General features: G+C 53.0%; 1 protein-coding gene across 1 annotated transcript in view; it reads left to right on the forward strand.

Annotated features, from left to right (window-relative positions):
* The first annotated feature begins 278 nt into the window (after nucleotides 1–278).
* Nucleotides 279–18759, forward strand: part of LOC139257034 (tonsoku-like protein) — an 85017-nt gene continuing 66536 nt past the window's right edge. Inside the window, exons 1-6 of the mRNA XM_070874379.1 lie at nucleotides 279–417; nucleotides 2171–2323; nucleotides 4104–4229; nucleotides 6229–6394; nucleotides 10638–10693; nucleotides 16550–16615. Of these exons, the coding sequence (XP_070730480.1) occupies nucleotides 337–417; nucleotides 2171–2323; nucleotides 4104–4229; nucleotides 6229–6394; nucleotides 10638–10693; nucleotides 16550–16615 (648 nt within the window). The 5' untranslated portion in view covers nucleotides 279–336. The remainder of the gene's footprint in view (nucleotides 418–2170; nucleotides 2324–4103; nucleotides 4230–6228; nucleotides 6395–10637; nucleotides 10694–16549; nucleotides 16616–18759) is intronic.

The raw sequence follows: 18759 nt of genomic DNA on the forward strand, positions 1-18759 counted from the left end.
TGCATCCATCACATGACTGGCTAAGCCACTCCCAGCTCGGCAGAAGCTGTGAGCATCCTCACCAGTGCAGACATGACAAGGTGACTCCAGTCCAAAGCTGTGGTGATGCCCCGATGGTTGAGGATGAGTGGGGACGGCCAATAAATCTGGGCCCCCCAGGATCGCGGTTCCTGACCTGAGGTATTTGGTGCTGTCTGTGATTGGCTGTGAGCTATGAGATGGGGAATGCCTCTGTTGTTAAACTCTGCCCGTTTCTCGCCCTGTCCCTGGCCAGCGGCAAAGGGGGTTGAGCTGCTGGAGGCTCTGTCGAAGGTGCCCCCCCATCACTGCGGGAGGATGCGACTCTGGGAGAAGCTCGGGGACCTCTGCTGTAAAGTGAAGTCTTACCAGAAAGGCGTGCAGTATTATCAGAACCAGGTAAGGCTCAAATATCATCCCCGGAACATTCCCAGCGCTCCTCCCCATCGGCCCCAGGCAGGGACCCGGATAAACCAACAAGTTGGCTGGAGGAAGTGCTGAGGGATAGCCCAGTGAATTCCCATCCAGTGTAAACTCTCTCATCCCTCATTGTAACACTCCCTCACAGTGGCTCAGTGGGCAGCTCTCTCGCCTCTGAGTCAGAAGGTTGTGGGTTCAAGTCCCACTCCAGGGGCTTGAGCACATAAATCTGGGCTGACACTCCAGTGCTGTGCTGAGGGAGCGCCGCACTGTCGGAGGGGCAGTACTGAGGGAGCGCCGCGCTGTCGGAGGGGCAGTACTGAGGGAGTGCTGCACTGTCGGAGGGGCAGTACTGAGGGAGCGCCACGCTGTTGGAGGGTCAGTATTGAGGGAGTGCTGCACTGTCGGAGGGTCAGTATTGAGGGAGTGCTGCACTGTCGGAGGGTCAGTATTGAGGGAGTGCTGCACTGTCGGAGGGGCAGTACTGGGGGAGTGCTGCACTGTCGGAGGGTCAGTATTGAGGGAGCGCTGCACTGTTGGAGGGGCAGTGCTGAGGGAGCGCCGCGCTGTCGGAGGGTCAGTATTGAGGGAGTGCTGCACTGTCAGAGGGGCAGTACTGAGGGAGTGCTGCACTGTCGGAGGGGCAGTACTGAGGGAGCGCTGCACTGTCGGAGGGGCAGTACTGAGGGAGCACCGCGCTGTCGGAGGGGCAGTACTGAGGGAGCGCCGCGCTGTCGGAGGGTCAGTATTGAGGGAGCGCTGCACTGTCGGAGGGGCAGTACTGAGGGAGCGCTGCACTGTCGGAGGGTCAGTATTGAGGGAGTGCTGCACTGTCGGAGGGGCAGTACTGAGGTAGCGCTGCACTGTCGGAGGGGCAGTACTGAGGGAGCGCCGCGCTGTCGGAGGGGCAGTACTGAGGAAGCGCTGCACTGTCGGAGGGTCAGTACTGAGGGAGCGCTGCACTGTCGGAGGGTCAGTACTGAGGGAGTGCCGCACTGTCGGAGGGGCAGTACTGGGGGAGTGCTCCACTGTCGGAGGGGCAGTACTGAGGGAGCGCTGCACTGTCGGAGGGTCAGTATTGAGGGAGTGCTATACTGTCAGAGATGCCGTCTTTTAGATGAGACGTTAAACCGAGGCCCCGTCTGCTCTCTCTGGAGGATGTAAAAGATCCCAGGGCGCTATTTTGAAGAAGAGCAGGGGAGTTATCCCCGGTGTCCTGACCAATATTTATCCCTCAATCAACATAACAAAAAACAGATTATCTGGTCATTATCACAGTGCTGTGTGTGGGAGCTTGCTGTGCACAAATTGGCTGCTGCATTTCCCACATTACAACAGTGACTCCACTTCAAAAGTACTTCATTGGCTGTAAAGTGCTTTGAGACGTGCGGTGGTCGTGAAAGGCGCTATATAAATGTAAGTCTTTTAACTTCTCTCCTGAATGGAGAGAGTTTTTCTTTCATGATAACACTCGGTTATAACCAGCTGGCATTATACGACTCCCGGTTAGAACTCTGCTTTGTCCTGGGCCCGAAGCTCTGGAACTCCCTCTCTTGACCTCTCTGCCTCTCCACCTCTCTCATCCTTCTTTAAGACGCTCCTTAAAACCTGCCTCCTGTAATTTCTCCTTATGTGGCTCGGTGAGAAATGTATCTGTTTTGTTTTGTAACACTGCTGTGAAACGCCTTGGGGCCTTGTTAAACCTTTAATCAGTTATTTTCTGCCTTTGTAGCTGTCCTGCGCTGAGATATTGAAGCGATCGGAGGAGGAGCTGTCAATGATTCACTTTTCCTTGGCCTGTACATTTCTTGACCTGAAGGACTATAAGCAGGCACTCAGTCACTACAAAACACAACTGGATCTTCAGCAAGGCAGCCCACGGGAGGTAATTGTCATAGAAACATAGAAACATAGAAAATAGGTGCAGGAGTAGGCCATTCAGCCCTTCGAGCCTGCACCGCCATTCAATAAGATCATGGCTGATCATTCCCTCAGTACCCCTTTCCTGCTTTCTCTCCATACCCCTCGATCCCTTTAGCCGTAAGGGCCACATCTAACTCCCTCTTGAATACATCCAATGAACTGGCCTCAACAACTCTCTGCGGCAGGGAATTCCACAGGTTAACAACTCTCTGAGTGAAGAAGTTTCTCCTCATCTCAGTCCTAAATGGCCTACCCCTTATCCTAAGACTGTGACCCCTGGTTCTGGACTTCCCCAACATCGGGAACATTCTTCCTGCATCTAACCTGTCCAGTCCCGTCAGAATCTTATCTGTTTCTATGAGATCCCCTCTCATCCTTCTAAACTCCACTGAATACAAGCCTAGTCGATCCAGTCTCTCCTCATATAACAGTCCCGCCATCCCTGGAATCAGTCTGGTGAACCTTCGCTACACTCCCTCAATAGCAAGAATGTCCTTCCTCAGATTAGGAGAACAAAACTGAACACAATATTCCAGGTGAGGCCTCACCAGGGCCCTGTACAACTGCAGTAAGACCTCACTGCTCCTATACTCAAAATTGTCTGCGTCTTCAGTGAGTGTTTCTGCTAAATTACTCCACAGATCCATCGCCTTCCAGGTAAAAACATTCCCTCAATTTCCCGTCTTACCCGTGAGATATTATTCTTGATTCTTGGGATGTGGACGTCGTTGGCCAGGCCGGCATTTATTGCCCGTCCCTAATTGCCCCTTGAGAAGGTGGTGGTGAGCCGCCTTCTTGAACCGCTGCAGTCCGTGTGGTGAAGGTGCTCCCACAGTGCTGTTAGGGAGGGAGTTCCAGGATTGTGACCCAGCGACGATGAAGGAACGGCCGATATATTTCCAAGTCAGGATGGTGTGTGACTGGGAGGGGAACGTGGAGGTGGTGGTGTTCCCATGCGCCTGCTGCCCTTGTCCTTCTAGGGGGTAGAGGTCACGGGTTTGGGCTGCGCACAGCAATGACGTCACGATCTCCGGGCGAAGGAGATCAGGGCCTAACGCCCTCCCGGCGGATTTTACAGCGGTCAATTGTCTCGCCGCGCCCGGTCGGGAAATGGTTAGCGCCTCGTTATTGCCACCCCGGTGGTGATAATGGGCGGCGCTAAGGAGGCCAATTTCTCGGCCGAAATCTGGTCATGACCACATTGCGGTTTGTGGGAGCTTGCTGTGCGCAGATTGGCTGCTGCGTTTCGCACATGACAACAGTGACTACACTCCAAAAAAAAAGTAGTCACTTGACTGTAAAGCGCTTTGGGACGTCGTGAGGTTGTGAAAGGTGCGATATAAATGCAAGTCTTTCACGTTGTTTCGGGCAGGAAACCTGCCGTCCTTACCCGGTCTGGGCCTCCATGTGACTCCAGACCCACACCGACTGCAAGTTGTTGCTGGGTGTCTCAGGGCCACAGCGGGCTGTTGTACGGGCCTCTGACCTGTTGAGTGATGGCCGAATGGTGATCTTCAGACAGCCACAGGACTGCAGGCCGGGAGGGCGTATCTCCGTGTTTGGACTCAGAGTCACAACGGAGGTCGTGAGGTCTCCCGCCGCTGTGACGTTATCTTACCCGGGCTTTGTGTCTATCGTCTCGCGCTCTGTCGGTGTGGCCTGCCGCCCAGTGCCCCGTGCAGCTCCAGCCTCCTCCGATGGGTTGCGGGAAGTGAGTGCTCATGGCTGAATTTTCTCGACAGGAGTGCAAGACGTGGCTTCACATCGCGGCGGCCAGGAGAAAGGACGGGGCTGAGCGCGGTGAGCTCGACCGGTGCTACCAGAATGCATTGGAACTTGCCAAAATGGCCAAGGAGCCCCAACTGCAGGTACGGTGACCTGTGATCCGGGGGGAGCGTTGGGGGGGGGGGGGGCGAGCTCTCGGTGACCTGTGACCCGGGAGAGCATGGGGGCGAGCTGTGGGTGACTCTGGGGGAGCATAGGGGGGTGAGCTCTCGGTGACCTGTGACCCGGGGGGAGCGTGGGGGCGAGCTCTCGGTGACCTGTGACCCGGGGGGAGAGTGGGGGCGAGCTATCAGTGAGCTGAGGGAGCACAGTGAGCTGACCGACCGGGACCTGGGCCCAATCTCGGGCCCCATTAATGACCTGTGCTTGATCTGCTGCCCCCACATGTGCATTGGTAATCCAGATGTGGCTGATTCTGTTTCTGGTTAGTAGATGAACAAAATATGTCGAGTGACAGCACAGGTTTCTAACCATAGAGTGGACAAGGGAGAACCAGTGGATGTGGTGTATTTGGACTTTCAAAGGGCTTTTGACAAGATCCCACACAAGAGATCGGTGTGCAAAATTAAGGCACATGGTATTGGGGTAATATATTGACGTGGATAGAGAACTGGTTGGCAGACAGAAGCAAAGAGTGGGAATAAACGGGTCCTTTTCAGAATGGCAGGCAGTGACTACTGGGGTGCCGCAGGGTTCAGTGCTGGGATCCCAGCTATTTACAATATACATTAATGATTTAGACAAAGGAATTGAGTGTAATATCTCCCAAGTTTGCAGATGACACTAAGTTGGGTGGTGGTGTGAGCTGCGAGGAGGATGCTAAGAGGCTGCAGGGTGACTTGGACAGGTTAGGTGAGTGGGAAAATGCATGGCAGATGCAGTATAATGTGGATAAATGTGAGGTTATCCACTTTGGTGGTAAAAACAGGAAGGCAGAATATTATCTGAATGGTGACAGATGAGTAAAAGGGGAGGTGCAACGAGACCTGGGTGTCATGGTACATCAATTACTGAAGGTAGGCATGCAAGTACAGCAGGCGGTGAAGAAAGCAAATAGCATGCTGGCCTTCATAGCGAGAGGATTTGAGTATAGGAGCAGGGAGGTCTTACTGTAGTTCGACAGGGCCTTGGTGAGGCTACACCTGGAATATTGTGTGCAGCTTTGGTCTCCTAATCTGAGGAAGGACATTCTTGCTATTGAGGGAGTGCAGCGAAGGTTCACCAGACTGATTCCCGGGATGGCAGGACTGACATATGAGGAAAGACTGGATCAGCTAGATTTATACTCAATGGAATTTAGAAGAATGAGAGGGGATCTCATAGAAACTTATAAAATTCTGACGGGACTGGACAGTTTAGATGTGGGTAGAATGTTCCCAATGTTGGGGAAGTCCAGAACCAGGGGTCACAGTCTCAGGATAAGGGGTAAGCCATTTAGGACCGAGATGAGGAGAAACTTTTTCACCCAGAGAGTGGTGAACCTGTGGAATTCTCTACCACAGAAAGTTCATTGTATATATTCAAAAGGGAGTTAGATGTGATCCTTACGGCTAAAGGGATCAAGGGGTATGGAGAGAAAGCAAGAATGGGGTAGTGAAGTTGCATGATCAGCCATGATCATATTGAATGGTGGTGCAGGCTCGAAGGGCCGAATGGCTTACGCCTGCACCTATTTTCTATGTTTCTGAATTCCAATGAGTAGAGGCCCAACCTACTCAACTACTCAACCCCTCATCTCCGGAATCAACCTCGTGAACCTTCTCTGAACAGCCTCCAATGCTCTCCATTGGTCTAGTTGTATCACATGTTGAGCCCAAGACCAGCTGTTGGATGCCTCAAAGAGCCAGAGAGGTGATCCATGAGGCCCAGTTGCTTCTGAATTGCCGCCCTCTGTTGCGGTGAGATGTCTGTGTCCGCCCAGCGCTCCCCCACCCCAGAGTCTCCGATCCGACTATACAGCTGTGGGGAGAAAGCTTGAACCCACATCGCTCCCCTCCCTCCCCGCGTGCATCGGGCCCCTCCCAACTTTACTCTGTGTCTGTGCGTCCCCGCTCCCTAACCGGACCTTCGTTTCCCACCCAGCAAAAGGTGCTGAAGGCACTCAGCAAAAGCCAGAGTCCCAGCAGCTCCACCGAGGAGGAAGGCGGGTCGACAGACGACACTGACAGCGAGGAGGGGACGGAGGTGGAGGAGGAGATGGAGGATGGTGAGCTCCTGGAACTGAGTCACCTGCAGCACTCTGCAAATGGTAGGTGGAGAAATCCCTCGACCGTTGTACCGAGAGAGAGAGAGAGAGACCGAGAGAGAGAGAGAGACCGAGAGAGAGAGCGAGAGAGAGAGAGAGACCAAGAGAGAGAGCGAGAGAGAGAGCGAGAGAGAGAGCGAGAGAGAGAGCGAGAGAGAGAGCGAGAGCGAGAGAGAGAGCGAGAGAGAGAGCGAGAGCGAGAGAGAGAGCGAGAGAGAGAGCGAGACCGAGAGAGAGACCGAGAGAGAGAGCGAGACCGAGAGAGCGAGACCGAGAGAGAGAGAGACCGAGAGAGAGAGAGAGACCGAGAGAGAGAGAGAGACCGAGAGAGAGAGAGAAAAGGACAGAGAGAGAGAGACCAAGAGAGAGAGAGAGAGAGAGAGAGAGAAAAGGACAAAGAGAGAGAGAGAGGGACAGAGAGAGAGAGTGACCGAGAGAGAGAGAGAGAAAAGGACAGAGAGAGAGAGAGAGAGAGAGAAAAGGACAGAGAGAGAGAGAGAGAGAGAGGGACAGAGAGAGAGACCGAGAGAGAGAGAGAGAAAAGGACAGAGAGAGAGAGAGAGAGGGACAGAGAGAGAGAGAGAGACCGAGACCGAGAGAGAGAGAGAGAGAGAGACCGAGAGAGACCGAGAGAGAGAGAGAGACCGAGAGAGAGAGAGAGAAAAGGACAGACAGAGAGAGAGAGAGAGAGAGAGAGAGAGAGAGACCGAGAGAGAGAGAGAGAGAGAGAGAAAAGGACAGAGAGAGAGAGAGAGAGAGAGAGAGAGAGGGACAGAGAGAGGGACAGAGAGAGAGAGAGAGGGACAGAGAGAGAGAGAGAGAGACCGAGAGAGAGAGAGAGAGAGAGAGAGAGAGAGGGACCGAGAGACCGAGAGAGAGAGAGACCGAGAGAGAGAGAGACCGAGAGAGAGAGAGAGAGAGAAAAGGACAGAGAGAGAGAGAGAGAGAGACCAAGAGAGAGAGAGACCGAGAGCGAGAGCGAGAGAGAGGGACAGACAGAGAGAGAGAGATGGAGGGGGAGACAGGGAGAGTGAGAGAGAGAGAGACCAAGAGAGAGAAAGCGGCCGATAGAGAGACACAGAGAGAGAGGGACAGACAGACAGACAGAGAGAGAGAGAGATAGAGGGGGAGACAGGGAAGTGAGAGACAGGGAGAGTGAGAGTGAGACAGACAGAGAGAGAGAGAGGGACAGGGAGAGAGAGAGTCAGGGAGAGAGTGAGAGGGAAAAAGAGCAAGACAAAGAAAGAGGAAAAGAAAGAACAAAACTGCATTTCTGTAGCACCTTTCATATCCTCAGGCTGTCCCAAATCGCTTTACAATTAATGTAGTCACTGTTGTAATGTGGGAAACGCGGCAGCCAATGTGAGCACAGCAAGCTCCCACACACAGCCATGTGATAATGACCCAGATAATGTTTTAGTGATGTTGGTTGGGGGATAGATATTGTCCTCAGGACACTGGGGATGGTCGGCCCGACAATGGGGCCTTGGGTTTGGCTGGGCTGCAACAGGTAGCCCAACAGCCCCTCCTGGGTCCCGGCCCACTGGCCCGGCCAAAACCCTCCCTGATGGCCCCATTGCACAGAAAACTGGATTCTTTGTAACTAACCATTCTATAAATATTCTTTTACAATACATACCGGGGAAGTATTGAACAAACGTTTCCCCGAATCAAAGGAGATTTACTAGAAGGTATTAAACTGATAAAGGGTTTGATAGAGTGAAATATTTGCTTTGTTTGGGGAGTTGGTGATCAGGGCCAGCAATGGTGGGAGGGAGGTTTGCAGACATTTGTCTGCAGCTTGGGGTATTGCAGCATGGAATGTTTGCACAGGGATTGGTTGGGGCAGAGTCCATTGCATTGTTCACAAACCAATCCTCTTGTAATAAAAACCAACATACCATTTATTTTCTTAATCACTTGCTGTACCTGCCTGTTAACTTTCAGTGATTCCTGTACAAGGACACCCAGGTCTCTCTGAACACCAACATTTCCCAATCTCTCCATTTCAAAAATACTCCTTTATTCTACCCAAATTTATAACTTCACATTTCTCCACATTATATTCCATTTGCCATGCTCTTGCCCACTCACTGTCTCTATCCCCTTGAAGCCTCTTTGCATCCTCCTCACAACTTACATTCCCACCGAGCTTTGTAACATCAGCAAACTTGGAGAGATTACATTCGGTCCCCTCATCCAAATCATTGATATAGATTGTGAATAGCTGGGGCCCCAGCACTGATCCTTGCGGTACCCCCCTAGTTACAGTCTGCCAACCTGTAAATGAGCCGTTTATTCCTCTGTTTTCCGTCCGTTAACCAATCCTCAACCCGTGCTCGTACATTACCCCCAATCCCATGAGCTCTAATATTGTGCAATAATATTTCTCCACGTTATATTCCATTTGCCAAGGCCGGCATTTATTGCCCGTCCCTAACTGCCCCGTGAGAAGGTGGCGGTGAGCCGCCTTCTTGAACTGCTGCAGTCCCGTGTGGTGAAGGTGCTCCCACAGTGCTGTTAGGGAGGGAGTTCCAGGATTGTGACCCAGCGACGATGAAGGAACGGCCGATATATTTACAAGTCAGGATGGTGTGTGACTGGGAGGGGAACGTGGAGGTGGTGGTGTTCCCATGGGCCTGCTGCCCTTGTCCTTCTCGGCGGTAGAGGTCGCGGGTTTGGGAGGTGTTGCCGAAGAAGCCTTGGCGAGTTGCTGCAGTGCATCTTGTAGATGGTACACACTGCAGCCAGGGGGCGCCGGTGGTGGAGGGAGTGAGTGTTGAAGGTGGTGGATGGGGTGTCAGTCAAACGGGCTGCTTTGTCCTGGCTGGAGGCCAGTGTTATAGCTGTACTGGAACAGCTTGGCTACAGGCATGGCTAGTTCTGGAGCAAAGTCTTCAGCATGACAGCTGAGATGCTGTCAGGACCCACTTGCTGTATCCAGTGCGCTCAGCCATTTCTTGATATCACGTGGAGTGAATCACATTGGCTGAAGACTGGTTTCTGTGATGGTGGGGACCTCAGAAAAGGCCGATATGGATCATCCACTCGGCACTGCTGGCTGAAGATGGTTGCAAACGCTTCAGCAATGTCTTTTGCCCTTCTGTGCTGGGCTCCTCCATCATTGAGGATGGGGATGTTCATGGAACCTCCTCCTTCCATTAGTTATTTAATAGTCCTCCACCCAGAGTACATTCTGTGCCCTTGCTACCCTCAGTGCTTCTTTCACGTGGTGTTCAACATGGAGGGTACTGATTGATCAGCTGAGAGAGGGCGGTAGGTGGTTGTCAGCAGGAGATTTCCTTGCCCATGCTTGACCTGATGCCATGAGACTTCATGGTGTCCAGAGTCAATGTTGAGGACTCCCAGGGCCACTCCCTCCCGACTGTATATCACTGTGCCATCACCTCGGGTGGCTCTGTCCTGTCGGTGGGACAGGACATACCCAGGGATGGTGATGGAGGAGTCTGCTGCTTGTTCCAATCTCAAAAACTCTGACAGATTTGTCAGACAGGATTTTCCTTTCATAAATCCGTGTTGACTCTGACCTATTACAATGTCCCTAATAATAGATTCTCGCCTTTTCCCTAGTACTGATGTCAGGCTAACCGGTCTGTAGTTCCCTGTTTTCTCTCTCCCTCCTTTCTTAAATAGTGGGGTTACATTAGCTACCTTCCAATCCGCGGGAACCGTTCTAGAATCTATGGAATTTTGGAAGATGACAACCAATGCATCCACTATCTCTATAGCCACCTTTTTCAAAACCCTAGGCTGTAGGCCGTCAGGTCCAGGGGATTTATCGGCTTTCAGTCCCATTAATTTAGCCACGACTATTTTTTTACGAATACTATTTGTTTTAAGTTCCTCATTCTCACTAAACCCTTAGTTCCCCACTATGTCCGGAATTTTTTTGTGTTTTCTTCCGCGGAGACAGATACAAAGTATTTGTTTAATATCTCTGACATTCCCTTATTCCCCAGTATAATTTCTCCTGTCTCTGCCTGTAAGGGACCCACATTTACTTTCGTTCTGGATTGCTCTGGCAAAGAGCCGGGACAGACAAGATGGGCTGAATAGCCTCCTTCTATTGTCTCAAGCACTGCAGTTATGTGAAATCTTAGCCATCTTATTTTCTGATTGATAGAGTTCTGCCAGATAAGTATTTGTGTTTTGGAAATTCGTGGACAATGGCTGGTTTTCTGATAATCTGCTGGTTGCTATGGTGATACTGTGCATCGTGTTTCAGATAAGGAGTGCATCGGTTTATCGAAATGTCAAAGAGCCAGCACCGCAAGCAAAAAGGTGAGTCTGATCCCTAACTCTGCCTATCCTTTGTTAGACCTGGCCGTGGGATGTGGGCGTCGCTGGCAAGGCCGGCATTTATTGCCCGTCCCTAATTGCCCTCGAGAAGGTGGTGGTGAGCCGCCTTCTTGAACCGCTGCAGTCCGTGTGGTGAAGGTGCTCCCACAGAGCTGTTAGGGAGGGAGTTTCAGGATTGTGACCCAGCGGCGATGAAGGAACAGCCGATATATTTCCAAGTCAGGATGGTGTGTGACCTGGAGGTGGTGATGCTCCCATGTGCCTGCTGCCCTTGTCCATATAGGTGGTGGAGGTCGCAGGTTAGGGAGGTCGCGGGCCCGGGAGGTCGCGAGCACGGGAGGTCGCGGGCCATGGAGGTCGCGGGCACGGGAGGTCACGGGCACGGGAGGTCGCGGGCCGTGGAGGTCGCGGACCCGGGAGGTCGCGGGCCATGGAGGTCGCGGGCACGGGAGGTCACGGGCACGGGAGGTCGCAGGTTAGGGAGGTCGCGGGCCGTGGAGGTCGCGGGCCTGGGAGGTCACGGGCACGGGAGGTCGCAGGTTAGGGAGGTCGCGGGCCGTGGAGGTCGCGGGCCATGGAGGTCGCGGGCCCCGGGAGGTCACGGGCACGGGGGGTCGCGGGCCGTGGAGGTCGCGGGCCCGGCAGGTCGCGGGTCATGTAGGTCGCGGGCCCGGGAGGTCACGGGTTAGGAAGGTGCTCACTACTCTTGTCTTGTCCCAACACTGGAGGGAGGGTGTGTATATTTAAAACGAGCTGTGTGTGGGAGTGTGGTCGTGTGAGTAGATTGGGATGTTTACCCGCTGTACACGTTCTTTGGGTTCAATTTGCCCCAATTATTTGCCCCGTTTTTTTGGCCTGCACCGTTTTTTGGGGGTAAATTAAAATCTCCAAGTCTCCCCAAGTTTCTGCGACAGTGAAATTCACTTCGGTAGGATTTCTTTAGGCTATGTTTTTTTTTTTACCTAATTGGGGTGTAACCTGCCTCCCTTGCCAATTCTGGCCAGTGAAGCAAGTTTGGGCCTTATCGCTCACCAATTTGGGCCCCTGTGCGTTTGTTTGACAATCACATCCTGAGCAGTCTGGGACTAAAGCCACTTCCTCCTTCCCTGCTGAAACTGAAAGTGAAACTCAGCTAGCAGCAGGGAGGGTAGGGTCTGATCCTGCACCTCGACACAGGCTTTTTCACAGTAGTCAGCCTGAGAGCCAGTGTTACACCTTCCTTCGCTTGTGTGTGTCGGAGTGAGATGGCAAGCAGAACACCACAGGTAGGACCGTTCAAACATCGAGCCACTGCAAGAGCTGCAGCAAGCGCTTACAAGGATGATCCATTTACGTTAGTGAATGCTTAAGGTTGTGAATGGGGTGCTGATCAAGCAGGATGGTGTCGAGTTACTTGTCTGTTGTGGGAGCTGCACTCATCCAGGCAAGTGGGGAGTGTTCCATCGCACTCCTGACTTGTGCCTTGTAGATGGGAGAAAGGCTTTGGGGAGTCAGGAGATGAGACACTCGTCGCAGAATACCCAGCCTCTGACCTGCTCTTGTTGCCACAGTATTTATGTGGCTGGTCCAGCTATTATACCAGAACTGAGAGGTTATAACTACCGGGAAACACTGAACAGGCTAGGGCTCTTGGCACCACACAAGAGAAGGCTGAGAGGGGGCCTGATCGAGGTGTTGAAGATTATGAAGAGGTTCGATGGGGTGATGTAGAGAAGATGTTTCCTCTGATGGGCGGACCAGAACTAGGGGCCATCAATATCAGATCGGCACTAATAAATCCAATGGGGAATTCAGGATAAACTTGTTTACCCAGAGAGAGGTGAGAATGCCACAGGGAGTGGGTGAGGCGAATAACACAGACGGATTTAAGGGGAAGCTCAATATACACATGAGGGAGAACGGAATAGAAGGTTATGTTGATGGGGTGAGATGAAGAGGGTGCGAGGAGGCTCGTGTGGAGCATAAACCCCGGCACGGACTGCTGGCCTGTTTTTCTGCTCCACATTCTGTGTAAGAATGTATGGTGAAATGAAGTGACCATTTCAAAAAGCATAAGGTCCTGGTGAAGTTCCCTCAGTACTGCCCCTCCGACAGTGCGGCACTCCCTCAGTACTGCCCCTCCGACAGTGCGGCACTCCCTCAGTACTGCCCCTCCGACAGTGCGGCACTCCCTCAGTACTGCCCCTCCGACAGTGCGGCACTCCCTCAGTACTGCCCCTCCGACAGTGCGGCACTCCCTCAGTACTGCCCCTCCGACAGTGCGGCACTCCCTCAGTACTGCCCCTCTGACAGTGCGGCACTCCCTCAGTACTGCCCCTCCGACAGTGCGGCACTCCCTCAGTACTGACCCTCCGACAATGCAGCACTCCCTCAGTACTGCCCCTCCGACAGTGCGGCACTCCCTCAGTACTGCCCCTCCGACAGTGCGGCACTCCCTCAGTACTGCCCCTCCGACAGTGCGGCACTCCCTCAGTACTGCCCCTCCGACAGTGCGGCACTCCCTCAGTACTGCCCCTCCGACAGTGCGGCACTCCCTCAGTACTGCCCCTCCGACAGTGCGGCACTCCCTCAGTACTGCCCCTCCGACAGTGCGGCACTCCCTCAGTACTGCCCCTCCGACAGTGCGGCACTCCCTCAGTACTACCCCTCCGACAGTGCGGTACTCCCTCAGTACTGCCCCTCCGACAGTGCGGTACTCCCTCAGTACTGCCCCTCCGACAGTGCAGCACTCCCTCAGTACTGCCCCTCCGACAGTGCGGCACTCCCTCAGTACTGCCCCTCCGACAGTGCGGCACTCCCTCAGTACTGCCCCTCCGACAGTGCGGCACTCCCTCAGTACTGCCCCTCCGACAGTGTGGCAGTAGTTGGCCTGGAATTTGTGTTGAAGTCTCTGGATCGGAACTTGAACCGAGTTGGATTTGAACTGCTTGGTGTTGTGAGGAGATGAGACTGAATGTATCTGCAGGACACTCCCCAGGAAGACAATCAGTGTTAACGGTGTCTGCGAGATTGGGAGGGCTGGTTCACAATCGACTCACTGTGGGGACAGGAAGGGGGCAAACTATGGGCAGTGCCGGGGCTCGAATCACGTCCTGGTGTGGGGGGAGTGTGGCACAGCGGGTTAACCTCTGACCTCTCACCTCAGCGGTTCTGCATCTCCCGGTGACTCAGTGATGTCACAACTCTGTGCTGGCTGTACACCAGCAGCAGTTACTCTGCTTATCATAAGAACATAAGAAATAGGAGCAGGAGTAGGCCATACGGTCCCTCGAGCCTGCTCCGCCATTCAATAAGATCATGGCTGATCCGATCATGGACTCAGCTCCACTTCCCCGTCCGCTCCCCATAACCCCTTATCCCCTTGTCTATCTCTGTCTTAAATTTATTCAATGTCCCGGCTTCCACAGCTCTCTGAGGCAGTGAATTCCACAGATTTACAACCCTCTGAGAGAAGAAATTCCTTCTCATCTCAGTTTTAAATGGGCGGCCCCTTATTCTAAGATCGTGCCCTCTAGTTCTAGTCTCCCCCATCAGTGGAAACATCCTCTCTGCATCCACCTTGTCAAGCCCCCTCATAATCTTATACGTCTCTATAAGCTCACCTCTCATTTTTCTGAACTCCAATGAGTAGAGGCCCAACCTACTCAACCTTTCCTCGTAAGTCAACCCCCTCATCCCCGGAATCAACCTAGTGAACCTTCTCTGAACTGCCTCCAAAGCAAGTATGTGGGCATCGCTGGCAAGGCTGGTATTTATTGCCCGTCCCCAGTGACCCTGAGAAGGTGTGAGCCAGCTTCTTATAGGATTACATGGGATATACGGCACACAGACAGGCCATTCAGCCCAACCAGTCCGTGCCGGCGTTTATACTCCACTCGAGCCGCCTCCCGTCTTTCCTCAGCTAAATCTATCAGCATAACCCTCTATTCCCTTTGTTGTGTTCCTTGGATGCTCTAATAATGACTCCACGAGGCAATGTGTTGCACTTGAACTGCAGTGACCTTAGTTCTTTATTTGTTAACTCCAGAGTGAGAATCACACCTGGTGGCCTGCCTTTTGTACTAGGCCAGGCACACCTTTATCGATACTATTTGCCTCAACTCCTCCCTGTGGCAGCGAGTTCCACATGCTCACCACTCTCTGGGTAAAGAAGTTTCTCCTGAATTCCCCATTGGATTTCTTGGTGACTCTCTTATATTGATGGCCCCTAGTTATTCTCTTCCCCACAAGTGGAGACACTCTCTCTGTATCCACTCTATCAAACCCTTTCATCATTTTAAAGACCTTAATTAGGTCTCCCCTCAGCCTTCTTACAGAACCGCTGCAGTCCGTGTGGTGAAGGTGCTCCCACAGTGCTGGGAAGGAGGAGGCAGGAGGGTAACAATCGATAAATGCTGGCAAACGCTGCAAGTCGAGCAGTGACCCGGTGCGGATGGGATGCATCCTGGGTTGCTGAGGAGGTGGCTGAGGGAAGTCAGGGTGGAAATCGCAGAGGCTCTGGGCAAAATCTTTCCATCCTCCTTGGATATGGGAGAGGTGCCAGAAGACTGGAGGATTGCAAATGTTACACCCCTGTTCAACAAGGGGCGATGGTTCAACTTGGTAACGACAGGCCAGTCAGCCCAACGCCGGTGGTGGGGGGAACCTTTCGAGACATTCATCCGGGAGAAAATTCACCTGCACTTGGAAAAATCTGCGTTGTTGAATGAAAGTGCAGTCGGATTTGTCAAAGGCAAGTTGCACCTGGACAGAGGCATGGAGGTGAAATTTAACGCTGGCAAGTATGAGGTGACCCTGGGGACACAGACTGAAGAGGATTGACAAAAGGACCACAGGCGACCAAAACTTGCCGGTGACACTGAACTGGGAAATGTAACGGGGAGGGGGGGCGTGGTTAAAAATAAAATCAACGGGAAACGCACCTTGAACCCGCCCACTTCCGTTGTTCACGGAGTTGGAGTGGGGATCAGCGGGGGATGGACGACAGTCCCCACTCAGGAGGCAGGTCAGGGGTCGTTGGGTCGGAGGTCGGCGGGGGATGGGTGACAACCCCTCTCAGGAGGCCGGTCGGGGGTCAGTGGGCGATGGGCGACAGTCCCCTCTCAGGAGGCAGGTCAGGGGTCATAGAAACATAGAAAATAGGTGCAGGAGTAGGCCATTCGGCCCTTTGAGCCTGCACCGCCATTCAATAAGATCATGGCTGATCTTTCACCTCAGTACCCCTTTCCTGCTTTCTCTCCGTACCCCTTGATCCCTTTAGCCATAAGGGCCACATCTAACTCCCTCTTGAATATATCCAACGAATGGGCGATGGGCAACAGTCCCCTCTCAGGAGGCAGGGTCGGGGGTTGGGGGTTGGCAGGGGAGGGGCGACAATTCCCTCTCAGGAGGCAGGTCGGGGGTCAGTGGGGAATGGGCGCCAGTCCCCTCTCAGGAGGCAGGTCGGGGGTCAGTGGGGAATGGGCGCCAGTCCCCTCTCAGGAGGCAAGGTCGGGGGTCAGTGGGGAATGGGCGCCAGTCCCTTCTCAGGAGGCAGGTCGGGGGTCAGTGGGGAATGGGCGCCAGTCCCCTCTCAGGAGGCAAGGTCGGGGGTCAGTGGGGAATGGGCGCCAGTCCCCTCTCAGGAGGCAGGTCGGGGGTCAGTGGGGAATGGGCGCCAGTCCCCTCTCAGGAGGCAAGGTCGGGGGTCAGTGGGGAATGGGCGCCAGTCCCCTCTCAGGAGGCAAGGTCAGCAGTCGATGGGGGATGGGCGACAGTCCCTTCTCAGGAGGCGGGTTGCTCAGTAACATATTTGAATGTGGTGGCATGCCTTCATTGTTTTATCTTTAACACCTGCAGGCTGGGTTTCCCAGGCCTCGGGAAACCCGGCAGATGCAAGGAAGCGCGAAGGGCCAGATCCATTGGGTGAGTGCCTTTACAGCACTGCTGGTGGGCCCGGGGGAGCAGGAGATGTTCCCCCAGCCCAGCAACCAAACTTGTTTACAGCCCACGACCTCCGACCCCCGGTGACCTCCGACTCCCGGCGACCTCTGACCACCGCGACCTCCGACCCCCCTCCCCCCCCCCCCCCCCACCCCCCGTCGACCTCCGCCCCTGCCGGCGACCTCCAGCTCCCCGTGACCACTATCCCCCACGTTCTCTATCTCCAACAACCCCCCGATCTCCGATCATCCCACCTCCCATTTCCAAAGTTATTGGCTCCAGTACACATTTCCTGGGGTTCAGGAAACTAGGCAGTGAAACAGAGGCGAGCGAGAGAGAGGGAGCTGGTGGCTAGTCCAGTGAAATTTCTGGTCAATGGTGACCCCCAGGATGTTGACGGTGGGGGATTCGGCGATGGTAATGCCGTTGAATGTCAAGGGGCGGAAGTTAGACTCTCTCTTGTTGGAGACAGTCATTGCCTGGCACTTGTGTGGTGCGAATGTTACTTGCCACATCAGCCCAAGCCTGAATGTCGCCCAGGTCTTGCTGCATGCGGGCACAGACTGCTTCATTATCTCTCTGTCTACTCTGCCCAGACCCCTCATGATTTTGAACGCCTCGAGCAACTCTCCTCTCAATCTTCTGTTCTCCAAGGAGGAAGTAGTGAAGGAGGAGGTAGTGGAGACACTTGATAGGACAAAAATTGATAAAGAAGAGGTATTGGAAAGGCTGGCTGTACTTAAAGTAGATAAATCACCAGGAGCGGATGGGATGCATCCCAGGATTTTGAGGGAATTGAGGGCGGATATCGCGGAGGTACTGGTCATAATATTCCAATCCTCCATAGATACAGGAGTGGTGGCAGGGGACTGGAAACTTGCAAATGTTACACCATTGTTCAAGAAAAGGTGTAAGGATAAACCCAGCAACTACAGGCCAGTCAGTTTAACCTCAGTAGTGGGGAAGCTTTTAGATACAGTGATTAGGGACAGAATTAACAATCACTTGGATAGAGGTGGATTAATTAAGGAAAGCCAGCACGGATTGTAAAAGGCAAATCGTGTTTAACCAACTGGATTGAATTTTTTGATGAGGATAATGCGGTTGATGTGGTGTACATGGATTTCCAAAAGGCGTTTGATAAAGTACCACACAACAGGCTTGCCGCAAAGTTGAAGCCCACGGAATAAAAGGGACAGTGTCAGCATGGATACGGAATTGTCTCAGTGACAGGAAACAGAGAGTACTGGTGAAGGGTTGTTTTTTGGACTGGAGGAAGGTATACAGTGGTGTTCCCCAGGGGTCGGTACTGGGACCACTACTTTTCTTAATATATATTACTGACCTGGACTTGGGTGTACAGGGCACTATTTCAAAATCTGCAAATAACACAGATCATAGAAACATTGGAAATTGGTGCAGGAGTAGGCCATTCGGCCCTTCTAGCCTGCACCACCATTCAATAAGATCATGGCTGATCATTCCCTCAGTACCCCTTTCCCGCTTTCTCTCCATACCCCTTGATCCCCTTAGCCTTAAGGGCCATATCTAACTCCTTCTTGAATATATCCAATGAACTGGCATCAACAATTCTCTGCGGCAGGGAATTCCACAGGTTAACAACTCTCTGAGTGAAGAAGTTTCTCCTCAACTCAGTCCTAAATGGTCTACCCCTTATCCTTAGACTGTGACCCCTGGTTCTGGACTTTCCCAACATCGGGAACATTCTACCCGCATCTAACCTGTCCCATCCCGTCAGAATCTTATGTTTCTATGAGATCCCCTCTCATCCTTCTAAACTCCAATGTATAAAGTCCCAGTTGATCCAGTCTCTCCTCATATGTCAGTCCTGTCATCCTGGGAATCAGTCTGGTGAACCTTCGCTGCATTCCCTCAATAGCAAGAATGTCCTTCCTCAGATTAGGAGACCAAAATTGAACATAATATTCCAGGTGAAGCCTCACCAAGGCCCTGTACAACTGCAGTAAGACCTCCCTGCTCCTGTACTCAAATCCCCGAGCTATGAAGGCCAACATACCATTTGCCTTCTTCACTGCCTGCTGCACCTGTATGCCAACTTTCAATGACTGATGAACCATGACACACAGGTCTCGTTGCACATTCCC

Source organism: Pristiophorus japonicus, unplaced genomic scaffold (assembly GCF_044704955.1).
Source record: "Pristiophorus japonicus isolate sPriJap1 unplaced genomic scaffold, sPriJap1.hap1 HAP1_SCAFFOLD_799, whole genome shotgun sequence".
Lineage (NCBI taxonomy): Eukaryota > Metazoa > Chordata > Chondrichthyes > Pristiophoridae > Pristiophorus > Pristiophorus japonicus.